The sequence below is a fragment of the Zea mays genome, chromosome 2, assembly GCF_902167145.1.
Source record: "Zea mays cultivar B73 chromosome 2, Zm-B73-REFERENCE-NAM-5.0, whole genome shotgun sequence".
NCBI classification, from domain to species: Eukaryota; Viridiplantae; Streptophyta; class Magnoliopsida; order Poales; family Poaceae; genus Zea; species Zea mays.
Window position 1 is genome coordinate 53,260,101 of NC_050097.1, and position 19,010 is coordinate 53,279,110.

The following is a 19,010-nucleotide window of genomic DNA, read 5'->3' on the forward strand; positions in this document are numbered from 1 at the left end:
TTTTATTATACCATACAGCATCAAGTATTCAAGTTTTGGAGTGGTTGGTGGCACGTTCGCACATGCGTCCACATTAAACATCAGATGATCAGAATTGCCGCGGCAGAGCAGTCAAGTCAGTCCTGTTTATTTCGGCTTCTGGCAGCTTCTGGTCACCAAAAGTTGCTGCGGACTGCTAAACGCTTAGCTTTTCAGCCAGCTTCTATAAAATTCGTTGGGACAAAAACCATCCAAAATCAACATAAACACATAATCGGTTGAGTCGTTGTAATAGTAGGAATCCATCACTTTTTAGATCCTGAGCATTATGGACAACTTTATCTTCCTCCACACGTAATCGTAATGATACTCAGATTCTTCCCACAACCAGATTCTCCCCACAGCCAGATTTTCAGAAAAGCTGGTCAGAAAAAAGCTGAACCAAACAGACCCATTGTATGTGTATAATATACGACCCAACAACAGTCAACAGGAATGCATCCCATCGTCCTATCTGTTACAAAATATTGTCATGTGATCAACTCTCTCCTCTGACAGTTTTCTCCCAAGGGACACACCCCTTGGGAGACTATCCACATGTATATAAACCAGATTCTCTGCAATAAAGATCTACAAGCTGTCATTTGTCTCTCTCTCAATCTCGTTACTACTGAGTATACCACAACACGTTATCAGCACGGCTCGCGAGATCAAGAAGCGAGAAAGGAAAACGAAGAAGACATCGGCGGACGATGATTCTTCCATGCAGAACTCTGGCATGAACTTGTATCTGCCATGTGCTTGGACTTCGATGGCTTGGACTTCGATGTGACTGTCTGTGAGTATCTAGCGACAGAAATGCACATAAAAAAATTGATCTGCATTCTTACGTTGCTCAGGCAACGTTGTTTAGATTTTTTTTGTCCTCGGTTGGTGTTTTTTCGGCCATGGCCTTCTCGCCCGCGGGTCGCTGGGGGCCGCGCACTGCGCGACCGCACGCCGGAGGGCTGCGCTTCGCGCCACCGGGGCTGAGGCCGGGGGCCACGCCCGCTCGCGCGCGCCATGGTCGGGCGGCCGTGCACGCGCCGCAGCCGGGATCGCGTGCCGAGGAAAGGGGCTGCCTGGTCGCGCGCCTGCGCAGGGGCTTCCCTCACCGGGTCCGTGTCTGGCCGGCGCGCCCGCGCGCCGCCAACGCCACCAGCAAGACCGCGCCGAGGCAGCGCCTCGCCACCAGATCCAGCGTCGCTGTTGACGCGCGCATCGTGGTGTTCCCGCCCAGGGGCCGCGCGTCGTCTGCCCGCCAGGGCCGCGGCCGCGCCATGCCGCCGGGGTCCTCGCCCCCGCGCTGCTGAGGGTCGCGTTCGCGCGGTCATGCCGGGGGCACCGCGCCGCCGTGGCCCGCACCGGGGCTGCTTGCACGCGGAGCAGCGCCGCCGGGGCCGCTGCCCATGCGCCTCCTGGGCCGCGCCTGCACTGTGCCCGAGCCGCAGGGGCCGGGGGGACCGCGCGCCGCAGTCGGAGGCCGCCCGTCTTGTCGGTCCCGCGCGCGACCGGGGGGGCCGTCGCGCCGTCGGGTAGCCGTGCCGCCGGGGCCGCGCCCCTCGCACTGCCTATGCCGCGCGTCGCCGCCGGGGGGGCTCGCCCGCACCGCGCGCCCTCGCTCTGGCTGGGTCACGCGCCCGTGCACCGAGGCCGAGTAGCCCCACTCGCGCCGTGTCGCCGATGCCCAAGCCGCCAGTGCCTCACTGCCCACCGCGCCGCCAGGGGGCCGCGCACCGGGGCCGGCTGCTGCCGCGCCTGGCCGCCGCCGCCGCCTGTGATGGGGTGGCCGGTTAGGGTTCAACCCTAACTGCCAGCCCCTTATGGCTTCGCTAAGATGGGCCTCATGGGCCGTCTTGGCATGGTTGGACATTATAGTCCATTTTGGATCTATAAAATTTATTATTTTTGTCTCTTATTTTCTGCAATTATAGTGAGAGGACATGTGTGTTAATTCAATTACTATTATTCAACAATGTTGAGTATCTAAATTTAAATATTTAAATATTTAGACTACTCACGACATATGTAATTGTACACACTTGTCTGTTTTATTATGAAAAATGCAGACATGTTAGTGAATTATATTTTATTTACATTTATAATTCACAAGTTTTTCGACTTGCTTTTGTTTTTGCATTCTTTTATGTTTGCATAGAAAACATAGCACATAATTAAGTCGAAACTTAACGGTCCTCATGCAAAACAAGGTTGCATTTTTTTTGGAAAAGCATAGGGTGATGGAGTCCTAAGCACTGGCTGCGCTAAATTCTTTATAGAGTTTAGTAGCCCAGAGACCGTGCTTTAGGCCGCATTTGAAATGCCTATCACTATGAGGTCTACATCTTTCGAGATGATTACCTATACGTGCTATCCAAAAAGATCACGGACCACGCAGGCGTCGCGGGCTATGGAGCCAGGCTGGACGCTGCAGTCATGCTGACTGCTAAAAGAATTCTTTTAATTAAGTTCTACTTAATTAAACGATGAATTCTTGCAAAATATGACACATATCTTGAATTTGGAATATTTCAACACATCATGGAGATCTAGGCTTTGGCTGCAATAAGTTCTTTGAATTTATTTGCCCAGAGACCAAGCTTTTAGGCAGCAAAATGTTATTTGCCCATCGGTAAGAGGTCTACATCATATGGTTATGATGATTACCTATGTGTTCTTCCAAGTAGATATGTTGGAGATGTGATGTTGGTTATTCACCTTTATGGTGATTTCTATTTTATTTTTGAAATTTTGGTCAAGCACAGGGTAGTGGAGACCTAAACATTGGCTGCGGTGTGTTCCTTGAATATATCAGCCCAGAGACCATGCTTTCAGGCAGCAAAATGTTTTGCCCACTACTGGGAGATCTACTCCATTGTTTAATTACATGGAGATTATCTACGTTGTGTACACCAATTTTCAAAAATTTGTGGTACACTTTATGTGACACCTGGAATTCTCCAACATATAAAGATATAATATATTTTGCGGCAAAGTTGCAACAACGAACGAAAATGGTTAAGCCATTTGAAGGATAATTATTTAATAGAGTTTGATGAACTCGCCTAATGGGCTTAATTATCCTTAATGTTCATTGGATATGTTCATTTCATTTTTGCATGACATGGGAATTCACCTCTTCATTTTGGAGGAAATGAGATGCTCTTTTTCTCTTACGGTTCTTATGAAAAGAACTTATGTGCTTTTGCGGCTTGATATGCAAGCGCAAAATGAATAGCAAAGAAAATCATAAGACTTATGGACTTATGAGTATGTGTCTACATTATGTTGTAGACTAACACTTTGTATTCAAATATTTTTGCTTGAAAGCAAATATATAAGCACATTAAAAAGGGAAGGGCAATGAGTATGACAAACTCTTTTGTCATTACACTATACATGGTATAGTGTTGTATGCCTAAGCATCTAATCATGTATATGAAATCCCAATAGATGCATACTACTCATGAAAGCTAAGATATGAAGTGTACTTCAATCTTCCATCTAACATGATAATAGTGGTTAGTTGTGTAATTCATGATTTGGACTAATCATGTAACAACACTTCTTTTTCTAAGAGAAGACCACTTTGTTAGATGATTTGCTTTTGAGTAATATTTAAATGATGCATGAGATTTGGTATAATCTCATAATTGATGTTGTGATAGGTTCAACTCATGCGGTGTGAGTTGAACACACTCATGTGATTTGAGTGTAAAAACTCATATGAATTTGAGTTAAACAAACTCATCGATTGAAGTTGATCACTCATGTGATTTGAGTTGAACAAACTCATCGATTAGAGTTGAACCAACTCATCAAGGGAGTTGAAGACTCATTGATTTGAGTTGTGCAAACTTGTACAGGGATTCTTCCAATTGAGGAAGAAACATGCAATGTGGAGAATTGAGCCACAAACTCTATAAGTGAGGAAACAAAATATTCTCATATTCCTTTGGAAAGAGGAAAGAATATTTTAACAATCGCTTCGCGCGATATCATGATATGTTAATATCTAGTCCCCTTTTGGTAATGGAAGTATCAAGGATGTGTTGATATATCCTAATTTATCTTACCAAATTATAGAGATATCCATAAAATTACTATCATGTGGAAATACAAGGTGAAAGTTATGGATATTGCATATGTTTCTCACAAACATTTCTTATGGAATGTATTCTACATACATCCTCCCATACAAAGTGTTGCATATGTTATAACTTTTCAAGTGATGATACTTACCATGCTGGGTAAGATTGAATTGGTCATCCCATTGTTGGGATGAAATGAAAAGTTATGGACAATTCTCTTGGTCATGTTTTCCCCATAAGATAGATACTTGATGAGTATCATTGGGAATGAGATTTTAAGTCCCTCTTATCTTAAAATCTGATCTGATTTGGTTAAGTTCTTTGAATTGTTTCAAAAGAACGAGTGTGGTCCATTACAGAAATGGTATGGACATTGAAGGCTTTATATGGTTCCTTGGTGCATTTATATGATGACCTGAAGTGTGTCCTTCGGACAACACATGACCATTAAGTAATAATGTCTCAAGCTTGAGCACATTAGCCTCCACACTAAATTGAATTTACCAAATGTGCTTACAATGATGATTGTTTGTCTTGGTATTCAAAATGATATCCATAAAGGATATGATGAATCTGGGATAGATTCGAAAAAAATTAGATCGTTGATGACCATCAGTAATGAATTGTCACTTCCAACTAGTTATGGTTGGCGTCAGGCAGTTCTGCATGCTCCTGACTTGTGATTAACTGCACGTACTGCATGTACAAATTCCTCTATGTTTTTTAGTACGTGGGAATCCATAAAAGATTTCCCATGCGTACATTGGGTATGTTCCCAATCTCACCACCGCAGCGTACATGTATGGGCACACAGAAAGCTGGGGATCTATGTGAGAATCCATTCTTCGTCGATCATTAAGTTTTAGAATCTCTTCTTGAGAATCTATTTATGGCCCGTACGCTAGCTTGAATCATGAGCTTTTCCAGGCATTAGGGGGAGATTTCAAGTACCAAAAAGAATGCCAGGAAGTTATAATGAATGTAGTAAGCTTTCAAGCTCAGGATCACGTACTAAAACTGAACCTTTGGGTTCGAATGATTTGCAAGAAGTTGCAAACTGACTGCCATGTGCATTTACTATGAGGTGTCACTCAAATTAATCCTATGTAGAAGTGCCAGAAAGAGTGGTTACATGGAAAACCACTTAACTCCCTATTACAATGATGTTGTAAATAAGAGGGGGAGAAGTATGGTCACAAATTGGGATTAAGATGCTTGCAAGCAGCTGAAGGCTAGACCTTCTGAGATAGTAAATGCAAACCATCTATTCGTTGGTAACCAACCTAGTGTTGGTGGACACCTAAAGGATATTGATTATCCTGTGAATGGAAGACATTCACAACCTAGCTCAGTGCGCACTGATGAGGCTAGGTTATCGGAAGCCCTTGATTCTCGTTTTGGGATTTCACGAGGAATCATAAGGGTACATAAAAATGACTTTATGTCAACTGGAGAATTGTGTTATTTAAAAGCTACAAGTGTCGACACATACATCTCAGCAAATTGTATATGCACTCCAAGTGATCCAAAAGACTATGGCCATAGCAGAGCATGAGTATGCTCAAACTGGATCTTGTTGAGTGATACAATGTTGCAGAGATAGCCTTGCTCACCGGAAAGAAGTATTAACTTATTTTCACTTCAAGGTATCTTACTGTGGATACAAGTTTGTTTTCATGGACTTGGAAACAATGAGGTGGTGAGAAAGCATGGCTAGTAGCAACTGGTTTATACGCAAACCCAAACATTATTTTAATGCTATAAATTCTCCTCTACTGTGAGTAGTTAAATTCCGATACAATAATATGGGCAGTAAATCATCTACCTTTGCAGTTGGTAGATGTAGTGACAACATATGCTTATGTGGTCACTGGATTATGGTATTTGTGGAGTCTTGAAGGATTCCAAATACATAATCATCAATCACAAATTTGTGATGCTCGAAAAGTCTTTGTGACTTAGAGCATCCAGGTCAAATATGGTACATTTGACCTAGTGAATCCTTCCTTCTGAAGGGATACACGAAGAATGATATGTTTAGTGTAAATATGTGCAGCATATTTCTAAACATACATTACTTATCGACGGAGTTCGAGATAGGGGATATGAATTAAAAGAGATTTTCAATTCAAAGTAAACTATCTTGAGTATCTTAGATACAAAGTTGTCTATATCCAACATATATTGAAGAAATTCAATATGAAAGAATCATGGTTATTTGATTCTTTCAGATCATGAGATGTGCTATTGTATCTTGCAAGAGCATCCGGCCGGATATTGCTTTGCAAAGATTTGCTAGCTAGCAGCACATGAGATCGAGTTATGATTTCCAGGTGTACTCATGCTCTCCTTATGTTTAGATATACTGATCTTGGATATCTATAGAAGATCCCCAGATACAAGATCAATGACATACTTCTGGTGAGTTGGACCTACTATTTGATAAATGTCTATCAACAGAGATTAGTGGTCACTTACACTAATCATTCTGTAGCACACTTCGTGGGATTGTACAGAATGATATACTACATACTGAAGGTATGTGGTCGTCATGATTTTATATCATTGACCTTATTATCTATGGAGATAATATTACTTTGTGTTGTTTAGATGAAAACAAGTTACGAACTAAGTCTCTACCTTACTCCACATTTTAAATGTGTTTGAGAGCATGTATGGGATGACTTAGTAATTTGCAAAGATCAGGGGGAGTTTCCTCTTGATCGAAAGAACTTGTTTATACATCATGTTGTACTCTTTTCTTTGCATGAGTTTTCCCCCTGTTTGGGTTTCTCATTCAAAGTTTTTAACGAGACAACATCAACACAAGGTCTATGTCGTATCATCTATTTTTCCCGTAGAGGTTTTCAAGGATGATACATTATGACATAGTTATTGTTGTATTTGAACTAGGTTATGAGTTTATCTCCCTAGAGTTCAAATGAATCAACAATAGAGTATGACTACTATCTTTATTTATCCCACTGGGTTTTTAAGGAGACTCAGCTAATATGTTGATTTCTCAGATTTTCTGGCAAGATTATCTTGGATAAATATTAGCCTGAGTTATATGTCTCATCATTTATTTTCCCCACTGGGGTTTTTGAGATGATGACTATAGACATATTATTGTTCTTTGGGCTAGAGGTCCATTGGAGAACAATGTCGTATTGTGGTTCAATTGAACCGCGGACCATTATCCATAAGGATAATTGAGCTTGTGTTGTTCAGCTGGAAACAGGAAAATGGAAACATTAACATCTTGCAAAGTCTTGTGATAATCTTGCTGATCTATTCACAAAATCTCTACCATACTCAACGTTTTTCAGAAATGCGTTGAGGTGATTGGTATGAGAAGACTCAAGTGTTTGCAAGATCAGGGGAGTAATTCTCCGTGATATTCGACCTGTTTTATACCATCATATTACACTCTTTTCTTTGTATGAGTTTTGCCTTGTTAAGGTTTTCTCATCCAAAGTTTTTAACGAGGTAATATCAACTAAGCTATATGCTTCATCATTGACTTTTCCCCACAGGGGTTTTTATGCTTGATGATTACAAGCATATTCTTTTGGAGTTCAATATGAGTTTTACTCATAATCCAAAAGACATTGTGTACTCCTTATTTTTCCCACAGGGTTTTTGAGGAGATGATATATTGGAAGAAAACTTGCAGATGATCTAGTGGACTTGGATTGATCAAGGGGGAGTGTTACAAAATATTGTCATGTGATCAACCCTCTCCCCTGACAGTTTTCTCCCAAGGGACACACCCCTTGGGAGACACTGTATCCACATGTATATAAACCAGATTCTCTGCAATAAAGATCTACAACTGTCATTTGTCTCTCTCTCAATCTCGTTACTACTGAGTATACCACAACACTATCCTCTCGCTAGTCTTTTTGTTCCTTTGCTGCCTTCAAAGCTCAACCAACCACTCTCACGACTTGGCATGTACGAGTGCGTTCTTCTTTTATGCCAAGCCTAGATATGCGTGTACAACGCATGCGTACTCAACAATTGTGATGGTTAATTAATAGGAGAATTAGGGATTTGCTAAAACTGTGATTTTTTCTTTTTTTAATTTTTTTAGGCGATGACAGCTCCATACATCAATCTCCTCTTTTTTTTGATAATTGATGACAACCATACAAAGATATGAATTAAATTTTGAATCCAAAGCTAGTGCTATATACAGATATGAATTACTAACTTGGTTCGAATTTGTTTTGCTTGTCCAAACCGTTTTAACCATTTCGGAAAGTTTCACAAATCCTATTTGGTAGTATTAGCTTCCCTCGCATATGTGATGTGTGTCCAAACTTTGAGCCTGTGCATATGTTAGATTTTGATTTGCGAAAGAAGCAAATACTACCGGATTATGCTAAGGTTTATGTGATATACCTTTGAAGAAAGTATCCTTACTCGAATACCACTTGGAAATTCTCATCCTTAGCACTTTGGACAGCTACACATGCTAGAAATCTTTATGAGATCAACATTATCGCGAGGGTGTCTAGATACCGCTTGACAAATGAAATAGATATTCTTAAGTTTAGATTACTACTTGGTTTATGTATGTTTATCAAATTATCATGCATCACAATGAACATATACCACTAGATGATAAGTAAGGTACTAAAAGAGTCAACAACATATGGAAATGCATATTTCAAATGCAAGAACCAAGTTCATCACCGTTTCTCCCCGTATTTTTTTGTGCTTTCCTTTTGTTATTGATTCTTCTTTCCTATTTCCCTTTTTGCATATCATTATTTTCTCTCAATTTTCTCCCCCAATTTAAACTTCTACCCCTTAGTACTAGTTTTGTATATCAAATTTAAACTTCTTCCTCTTTGTCATAAATTACCATTTAAGGTGGCAGTAGGGTGAAAAGATGTAACATGTGAAAAATATGGGAGGTTCTAAAGGGGTGGAGATGATTTGTGAAAACTTCCTTCAAGACAACAATTGCCACCAAGATCATCTCGATACAGGGAGAACTTATTCTAAACTTTATTCATAATTGACTTGAATTAAACTATGTCTATATGCATATAACATGGTTTGTCCTTCTTCAAGATTTTTCATTAATTTTGCAATGGTTATCCTATCAAAAGTGAGCTACACACTTAGTGGCGAGTGCAAATATATATATATATATATATATATATATATATATATATATATATATATATATATAAGAACATGGCCTTATTACATAACCAGATAAACAATAATGGTTTATCAATCACATTTATCACCACTGAACCTCCCCACTGTAGCCCCAAACAACTAAAGAATCAATGGTCGATAAGCAACCACAAGGTCATCCTTCTCAGTGGCATCTATAATCGCTTGTATGAGGCCCGCCTGAGCGGAGTAGATTATGCTATGCTTCTCGAAGTGACAAAGAAGAGCTTCTGCAACAAGCTTAATGAAAGTCGACTTCAAGCTCGAGTACATATGGCGTTCTCTTCGCCATCAGCCATAGTGGTGCACACGACATAATGTCGACGACTAGCATTAGAGCAAAAGATCTCGCCAAACTTGGACGACGATTATAGCTCTACATCACTCGACAATGTTGATCCAACACGACCTATTGGTTGTGATAGAGCAAGAGTTTAACATAGAGGAAATAGGCCATTAATGAGCCCCCTGTCATGGAGAAGAGCATAATGAACAAGCTCTTGCCAACTAGTGAATAATTCAATCATAATTATTTATGCAATATTGTCTGTGGCCCTAGGCTGGACGGTCCGCGACCTTGCCGCAGGAGCGACTTCTTCCCTGCGTGTTTTTAGACATTCCACGATGGTGCATAGTCTTTTTTCTCCGCAGGAACTTAAATATCGCCTCCCAGGAGGAAGCCTGTCGGGAAGGAGATATCCAAGTGTTGTCTTGAGGTCGGCAGACCACCCAAGACGTCTTTAGACGATGTCGAGCAGAAGAGAGGTGGAAAAATAGATCGAGTATGACAAAATACTTTGGCTAAATTAAGGCTAGATTACTCATACTCCTAATGAATGGAAAGAACAATGCAGATAAGGTAAATTTGTTTTGATCGATTGTGGGGAATCAATCGGCTGTACCCCTTTGTCTATATAAGAGGGAGGTATGAACCAGTTACAAGTCAGATCTCATTATGTTCACGTGCAGACCGTCTGCACCGTCACCACGGACGTCCGGGCCTAGAGCCGAACAGACCGCCTGTCATTTTTTTGCTCAACACATAGTCCACTCCATCTTGACATCATCGTAGCGATTTGGTTACAAGGTCACATGGTAGAGAGTACAAAGTGATAACATTGCATGCTAATCAAAAATATTATATCCGTTCTCAAATATTTATTGCCGATTAGTTCATTTTTAAACTAAAATGAAATAAATAAAAAACGGAGGGAGTGTGTTTTTTGTCATTCGTGTGTTCTTATTCGAGTATTCATATTTCTATTCTTTTTTTGCGATTGTTTTTGTGCGTGAACCTCTTCCATCCAATTTTATATTTCCCCATCCATGCTTCTCTCAATAATTCTGATTTCTGTGAATTCTCTAGTTGCGAGGAAAATTTAATAATAATAACTACATAACTTCCTCCAATGAAAAAAAACTAAAGAAAGGAATCATATAAGATGTATGTTGAAAGTGTTTTCAGACCATTCATATACATTTATGATCCCGAGTTTAAGATGTATGTTGAAAAAAATTCTTAGCCCGGCGCGCAAGAGCGCATGTGAAATATCCGAAGGAAGGAGAAGCTCCAAACCCGTCCGACTTTGATCTACATACAAAAATAGCCCGTCCGATCACATGCAAAATTTTAGAAAGCTGAAATACATCATTTCCACATTAAATTAAATTAAATGGAGTCCACAAGGAGGCATGTAGCCCATTTCTCGAACAGAGATACAACGCCTCATGGGATCACAACAGCACGAGAAATGCCAATAACAAACAAATCATGCCATCATGGCCTCAACGAGCTGCGGTTGCTGCCAGCTCACCTGGCAGTTGATGACCCGCGGGCCGCGGCGGCAGCGCACCGGACCACCGCAACGGTCAGCTCGGGCTGGAGCCTGGAGCCGCCGGATGCCGCCGCGTCCGAGCCCACCTGGCCACCTCCCTCCGCTTCCAGGACAGCAGGACCAGGCTCCACCCGTGACACGACGAGCGGGGCCCACGGCGGATGAGGCACTCCCCAGTCCCCACCAAACGGCCAACATCCGCGGGGGGCGCGGGGCGGAAGGAAAGACGAAATTAGAGCGACCGGGTCCGAGAAAAACCACGCACGGCGGGGTGCCGTGCCGACGCCACTGGCATGTCCGGCCTTGCAAGCCACACAACAAGCACCACTCGGAGACGCGAGCGGAGCGAAGCGACGCCGCCCACGCACCAGCCTGCTTGCTCCTCCTCCTCCTCCTGGCTTCTTTGGCTGCAAGCTGAAAGTTCCGTGCTCAGGCCAGCAACGGAGCACAACATACAGATACAGCTCGGCCGGAGCTAGAGTAGCGGGCGGCGGCGAGAGGAGAAAACAAGGAAGCGAGGAGATGGCGGGCGGGGGCAGGGATGGGCCGGCGGCGCGTCTTCTCCGGCGCGTCCCCGCCGCCGTGTCCGTCCTCTTGATGCTGACGCTGTGCTCCCCCGGGCCGCCCGGCGCGGTGGTGGTGGTGTCGGCCCGGAAGGTGGGCGAGACGTGCGCGCTGGACCGGAACTGCGACGCCGGGCTGCACTGCGAGACGTGTGTGGCCGACGGCAACGTGCGGCCGCGCTGCACCCGCGTCGCTCCCGTCGACCCACAAACCAAGGTACGTACGCACGTTACCACTGCCATTGGATTGATTGCTGCCGCCGGCGACACTGACAGTTGTGGCGTGTCGCCGCTGCTCCTCGCCGTGGGCTGTGTGGCAGGCGCGGGATCTGCCGTTCAACCGCTACGCGTGGCTGACGACGCACAACTCGTTCGCGCGGCTCGGGCAGCGGTCGCAGACCGGGGTCGCCATAGCCACGCCGTGGAACCAGCAGGACACCGTCACCGAGCAGCTCAACGTGAGTTTTTTCCACTCTCCATCCTGTCTCTCCTCCGCCCATGCAGCAGTCCACGTCCGGGGGTGGGTGACCCGTGGGGGCGGGCCGGCGGCGCGCGGCGAGCCACGCACGCAAACGTTAGCTTCCACGTAGGACGTGCAGTTAAGGCGTACGGCACGGTGTCGGCTGGTTCCTTCGGCTCCGTCGAATCCTGGAGCTGAATTTGCCAGCTCCTCCTGCTTCCACGGTCTGATTGGAGACACGGGCACTAGGCCAAGGAATAATTGGGCATGAGAATACTCCTGCTAGGCTACAACTAGTAATGTGTCTACCGTCCAGCTGGTAGGCGTGGGCGTGGGGTGCCGCCGAGCGGGCGCGACGCGACAGCCAACAGGTGTCGCGGGCGCTCTCTCCGGGTGCCGACGCGTGCACGCACGCGCTCCAGGCGGCGACTGCGAGCGAACACGGGTTTGCGTGCACGCCCGCGGTGTCGGGGTAGAGCAGCGAAGCTCACACCACACGCCGGGCTTGCTGCTGCGGCTGCGTTTGCTTGAAGCGTGATCGCGGCACACATGGCACTGCACTACGGGTAGGCACGCGCGCTGGATGTGCTCCTGCGTGTTTCTGTGGCCTGCGCGTCAATGTGTCATGACATCTCACCGCAGTCAATGTCTCATACTCTCATCTCATTGCTTCGCCATGATGTCACCTCGACAAAGACGGATTGGGGGGCTGGGGAGGGTGCTACCTCGCCTTCAAACATCGCGCTTCTTCTGGTTTGTTTGCCTAGCTAAAAAAAGCTTTAGAATGACTCTGGTTGGCGGTTGCTAGACCCGTGCAGCGCGTAGATTTGCCCCCGCGTGAATTCTTTGTCCTTCAGCTGAGATTGTCGCTTCGGTCGTGCAGAACGGCGTGAGGGGTCTGATGCTGGACATGTACGACTTCCGCAACGACGTCTGGCTCTGCCACTCCTACGGCGGCATCTGCCAGAACTTCACCGCGTTTGTAAGCTCTCCCTCCCTGTCCACTGATTAGCCATTAGATCGCTCGCCTCCACGGAGTAAAGTAGACCAGCTCTGTCTCTGACCTCGAGTTCCCCTGCTGGCGACGGCAACAATGGCACTGGCAGCAACCGGCGGTGAACGTGCTCCGCGAGGTGGAGCGCTTCCTGTCGCGGAACCCCGCCGAGGTGGTGACCATCTTCGTGGAGGACTACGTGGAGTCGCCCATGGGGCTCACCCGGGTGCTCAACGCGTCGGGCCTCGCGCGCTACGTGCTCCCCGCCTGGCGCATGCCCAAGAGCGGCGGCGACTGGCCGCTGCTCAGCGACATGGTCCGCGACAACCACCGCCTGCTCGTCTTCACCTCCAAGGCCGCTAAGGAGGCCGCCGAGGGCGTCGCCTACGAGTGGCGCTACGTCGTCGAGAACCAGTGTACGCTGCTCCGTCACCGTGTCCCTGTCCTTCTGTTCTATACAGTATACACAAACATGAGCGATGGCAGATTCTGACGGCCGGGTCCGGGTCCGGGTCTTGCTCGCAGACGGGACCAAGGGGATGGTGAAGGGGACGTGCCACAACCGCGCCGAGTCGGCCGCCATGAACGACCTGTCGAGGTCGCTGGTGCTCGTCAACTACTTCAGGGACCTCCCGAACCTGCCGGCGGCGTGCAAGGACAACTCGGCGCAGCTGCTGGACATGGTCACCGCCTGCCACGACAAGTCCGGGGACCGGTGGCCCAACTTCATCGCCGTGGACTTCTACAAGGTGAGTCAGCTCCGCCCGTCGTACTCCGTCGTCTCATCTCCTCCGTAGCTCCTAGCTCAACTCTGAAGTCTGAACCTGGGCTGTGGATTTTGCACGCAGAGGAGCGACCGGGGCGGCGCGGCGGAGGCCACGGACAAGGCGAACGGCGGCCTAGTCTGCGGCTGCGGGAGCATATCGGCCTGCAACGTACGTAATGCCAGCTCCTCGCTGCACATGAGCCTCTCTACTAGCTAGTAAAATTCTCTCGTGTAAGTTGCTGAGATGGAACACTGTGCGTGTGTGTGTCTACTCTGAGCAGGCCAACGGGACATGCACTCCCCGGCACGGCAGGACGCCCAGAGGCATCTTCAACGCCTCATCTGACGCAGCGGCGTGGAGGCCGCCGCCGCCGGTGCTGCAATGGCAGAGGCTCATCCTGCTGCCTTCTCTCCTTGCTCTTCTTCTGGGCCTGTGAATTCTACGTATTTTGTTGTATAGACCGATACGGATCGGTTTGGTTGCAGGCACCGAGCGCATTTTGTTGTGTATATATACACACAGATGACAGATTGGTTGAAGCCAGCTAGCAGCTTAGTCCATGGTAGTCTGTGTATAAGACAGAGTGCATATACAAGGTTAACACAACATCAACAATCAGATGCGGAAAACTGCGTTTAATCATGATCTCACACTAAACGCCTCTTTTGCAGCTTCTCACATCTACCAATTGACGACTAAAAAATTATATCAAAATTTGCAATTTAACCCTTTAGTAATCTATTTTTCTTTTATTTATATAGATCATCAAGTGGTAATATGAGAGGCTGCAAAGTACCTTTTTCACAACTCATCGACTACAACAATTTTTTTCACACTCATAGCCTAACCAAACATAAGCTATATCAACCATCGTTAGCATTTATCTATGCAAATTTTTTAGTGCACAATGTTTACCTTCAGCCTACAACCACATTAGTGAATAAGGAAAAACATTAAAAACACATAGGTTTCTAAAAAGGAAACTACATAATTATATAAAGCTCATTAAATTTCAAAAACAATAAAAACAAAGTACTTATACAGTACGACAACCACAACAATATCCAAGAACTGGTTGTATCATATGGCCTTGTTAGGGTGGTTGAAAGACTAAGGGCGTGTTTGGTACCTGGCCTAAGCCGCCGCCACCAGCCACACTTTTCCCGCCATAGTTGTGGCGGCCGATTCGACCGCCCCCAACTTAGGCGTGGCGTGGCGCCACACGCCACACACCAAACACGCTCTAAACCATGTGGTACAATAGAAACTAGCTCTTGAATGAAGATGAAAATTTCGTAGTTGAGACTCCACTCCAGATCCATATGGAAACAGAGGTGCCCTAAACCATAAGGCTGTCTTGAAAGCATCTAGGCTCCTGGTTGGTTTTAGTGATTAATGACAACGTAATATTATATGTGACTAACGTGTGTTTTGCAGAGACAAATGGTAAGTTAGGTCGCATGACAGGTAGAAGTACTACAACGGTGAAAACATCCCGGAGATAAGAACTCGAAGCGACGGCTAAAACGACGAAACAAAAGGTGAAGGTCTACGGAGTCTGAGTGTCAAGGAGATGTGGACACTCGCGGTTTAGTTAGGTCTTTTATTCTCTTTTAGCCGTACTATAAAGAGGGGTTGTCGATGAGTAGTTTGACCAAGAGAGTTCTAGTGTAGTGTTGGTGCACAATCACACTCATACACAGTGCTAGGTGTCACTCTAGAACTCACTCACAAGTTAGAACGAAAACCGATTTGAAAATCAGCTGAAAAACAAGAGTTAGTGTTTCTGGCCTTGGTGCACCGGACTGTCCGGTGCACCCTCTGCCAGGTGGGGCCAGGCTGGTCCGCGGCAGAGGCTTTCCCTCCGCAGAAACCCGAGAGCGCAGGTTTGGGAGTTGAATTTTAGTGGCGCACCGGACATCTCACCGGACTGTCCGGTGTGCACCGGACAGTGAACTGTTCACTGTCCGGTGTGCCATGAGTCCAACGGCTACTGTCAGAACTAGCCGTTGGAAACGACCGTTGGCGCACCGGTGGCGCACCGTTGGCGCACCGGTGGCGCACCGGACTGTCCGGTGCGCCATTGCGCAGTGAAATGCCTGTAACGGCTAGTTGGTGGGTGAGGGCTATTTATACCCCCTCCACCCACCATATTCAATGTCTTGCACTCCACATTTATTCCAGCACATTGTTAGAGCATTGCAAGCACCAAAAGCCTAGTGAGGAGATTAGAGAATCATAATCCGCGGTTGTTCCTCATTAGCGCTAGTGAGAGCCACCTAGAGCACACACCACTTGCATTAGGCTTCTCTTGGTCAAGCGAAAGTCTACGGCTTGTTACTCTTGGTGATCGGCATCACCTAGACGGCTTGGTGGCGTTGGGAGCTCGGTGATCACCGTGAAGATCTTGTTGGTGACCCGACTCAAGTTTGTAAGCGGTCTCGAGGGATCCACCGCGCCGGAGTGGCAAAGGATCATCTCGTAGTGAGCACTTGGTTCTTGCGAGGACCAAGGGGGAGCGATACCCTTGCGCGGGTGCTCCAACGAGGACTAGTGGAGAGTGCCGACTCTTCGATACCTCGGGAAAAATTGGAGGAGTCTTCTAAACTTTGCTTTACATTCCGCACTTAATTCAAGCACTTTACATTGTGTATTTGTTTAGCAAGTATTTGAAGTATTATCTTAGCTTTGTTGCATTTCTAGTATTATATTCTTAGTACTAGTTGTTGGGGTGAAGTTGGGCTCTTGCTTAGCTCTTGCTTAGGTTTTAATTAGTGTTGATTTTTAGAAAAGCCCAATTCACCCCCCCTCTTGGGCATCGTGATCCTTTCAATTGGTGCACCGGACAGGCACTGTAGACTGTCCGGTGCGCCCATATCGCGTTTTAAAAAAAGGCCTCCAGCCTGCATCCGAGCCAGAGGCTCATTTACTCCCCCGCCAGCCGTCCTCTCTGTCTCTCTGGCACCTCCCTCTCCCCCGCCGGCGATCTCCCTCCACCGGCGGCCACCGTCTCCGACTGGGCTCCGGCAACCTCGTGTCCCTCTCCTTCCCTCCTTGGTGAGCAGACCACTCCCTCAGTTCTCTTCTCCCTCTGTTCTGGTGAGCAGAGGCTCCCACTTCTCCCTTTTGTGCAAAAACTCCAAATCCTGAGAAATCTAGTGAATCCCTGTTGTGGTATGTGTGTCTCTGTGTGTATTGAGTATCCCTGCAGGTTCTTAGCTCCTTCGGGAGGGTTTTCCCACCTCAAATAGCCGTTTCACCGAAACCCTAATTCCTCGCACGCCACGTGTTCGGTAAAATGCCCAAACCAGCCAAAAATGCTCCAATTGAACCCAAATTTTTCAGGCATCTTCACAACACTTCCAGCAACATCCTTGCCAAATTTCACGCCAATCCGAGTTTCCAGGCTTAAATTTCACCAAATTCCCCGTTTCGAGCGATCGTTTCCGAGCCGAGTGCCCAAATCTCTTTTTCTTCGCCTAAATTCAAACCAAGCACACACTTCACTCATATTCACCCTCATAAACCTATTCGTGAAGTTTCGGCTCAATTCCATATCGTTTTGTGTCTCAATTCGAATTCCAAACCTCCTATGGCACTATTTATCATTCAAACGTCGTTTTCACGCCGTTTGACCTATCGATCGTCTCGTCTCGTGTTTTCTGTGCCATATCTCTCTGTGTATGTACTTATTCACATTTCATATACTTATGACTATGTGACTAATACGTGCTCACCTCTTCTGTCATTTCAGTGACCTTGATTGATCGTGTGCCGTCTCCCGTCCTGCCTGGATCGTCACCTCTCGTGTGAGCTTTCCAGGTAGTCATCTCATCTTTTGCTAAATCTATCGGTCATTTTTGCTCTGTGCTTAGTCACTCTCTCTCATTTGCAGACATCAGTTCAGGATGCCGCGCACGAAGAATGTGTCGGCGCCAGGGGGAGGCGATGATGAGGATCCTCGTCGCCCCTTCAGGCAGGTCAAGGGCAAGACTGTTTACTTGGAGCAGCAGGAAGGCCGCAAGAAGCGGCGTACGGACAGAGCAGCCCGTGCAGCGGCAGCGGCTGCAGCAGCCGCTGCGCAGGCCGAGCTTGGAGATCAGCCGCAGACTCCGTCAGATCAGATCGCCTACCGTGTTCGTCGTGTCACCTCCCGGCCTCGCTCCTCCACTCACACCTCCGCTTCCACTCCGCCACCCACTCTGCCTGCTCCCGTCACTCCTATTGCCCCATCCACCTCCACAGCCATACCCGCTACCTCCACTACGCCAGCTTCCACTGTTCCTCCTCCTCCCGCTCCCGCCTCAGCTCCTCCTGTCCCTCCACCTCGATTCCGGGAGCGCGATGAGACTGAGGTTCGACCCCTGGCTACGGATCCTCGACTGTTTGACCTTCAGCGTGCTACAGCGGCACGGGTACGTAGGTTCAGATATGTACCCGTGGAGTCTTGGCTACCAGCTCAGAGAGACCCTGCAGCAGGTGACCTTTTCAGCACACGTATTCAGGAGTCGTTTTTCAGAGCTCAGATATCTGCTCAGATAGCTCTGCGAGTGCACCGGCTTTTGGATCTTCCAGCCTTTCTGCTTGCAGCCGGTGCTGACTCTGAGGCGCACCTCACTTATCTGCCTGGCCTTCAGACCCTTCTAACTACCAGCGGCAGGTATGTTGAGGAATGGGTATGAGTCTTCTACGCCTCTGTTTGGATTGACCCGGATCATCACTGGATGAGGTTTCGCTTTGAGCGCGAGGATGTCACCATTACTGCCAGTCAGATCCGCCAACTTTTTGGATTTCCCGAGTCGACGACTCGTCTTCACAGTCTCTGCTACGACACTTCTGACCCTCCTCGTCGCCCTCACGGCGGTGTGGCTCCGGGTACAGCTCACGTCGCAGCTCTGTTCCGCCCGCCCTTCTCAGATGGGTCGCGACGTTCACCGGCAGATTTTACTACAACAGCAAAGTACTTATATGAGCTCATCAGACGGACTCTTCTGCCTAGGATGGGATACAGGGAGGCTACCACTCATATACAGCTTTGGCTCCTTGGTGCCCTGGTCTCCCACTCTGAGTTTGACGTTGTGGACTT

The 19,010-nt window shown here is 46.9% G+C and overlaps 1 protein-coding gene across 1 annotated transcript; it reads left to right on the plus strand.

The window, feature by feature from the left end:
- Positions 1-11,587: 11,587 nt before the first annotated feature.
- LOC100284615 (phospholipase C) lies at positions 11,588-14,485 on the plus strand. Its single transcript, NM_001372207.1, has 7 exons — positions 11,588-11,920; positions 12,024-12,161; positions 13,047-13,145; positions 13,270-13,573; positions 13,683-13,906; positions 14,006-14,092; positions 14,205-14,485. Exons 1-7 carry the CDS (start codon positions 11,663-11,665, stop codon positions 14,358-14,360), a joined length of 1,266 nt encoding a protein of 421 aa, NP_001359136.1. The 5' UTR covers positions 11,588-11,662; the 3' UTR covers positions 14,361-14,485.
- Positions 14,486-19,010: the final 4,525 nt, after the last annotated feature.

Bases quoted from the DNA above. Each gene is read 5' to 3' on its own strand.
- LOC100284615 (NM_001372207.1), top strand. From the start codon at position 11,663: ATGGCGGGCGGGGGCAGGGATGGGCCGGCGGCGCGTCTTCTCCGGCGC. The intron at 13,574-13,682 runs GTACGCTGCTCC...TCTTGCTCGCAG, and splicing joins CTACGTCGTCGAGAACCAGT to ACGGGACCAAGGGGATGGTG. The intron at 13,907-14,005 runs GTGAGTCAGCTC...TTTTGCACGCAG, and splicing joins TCGCCGTGGACTTCTACAAG to AGGAGCGACCGGGGCGGCGC.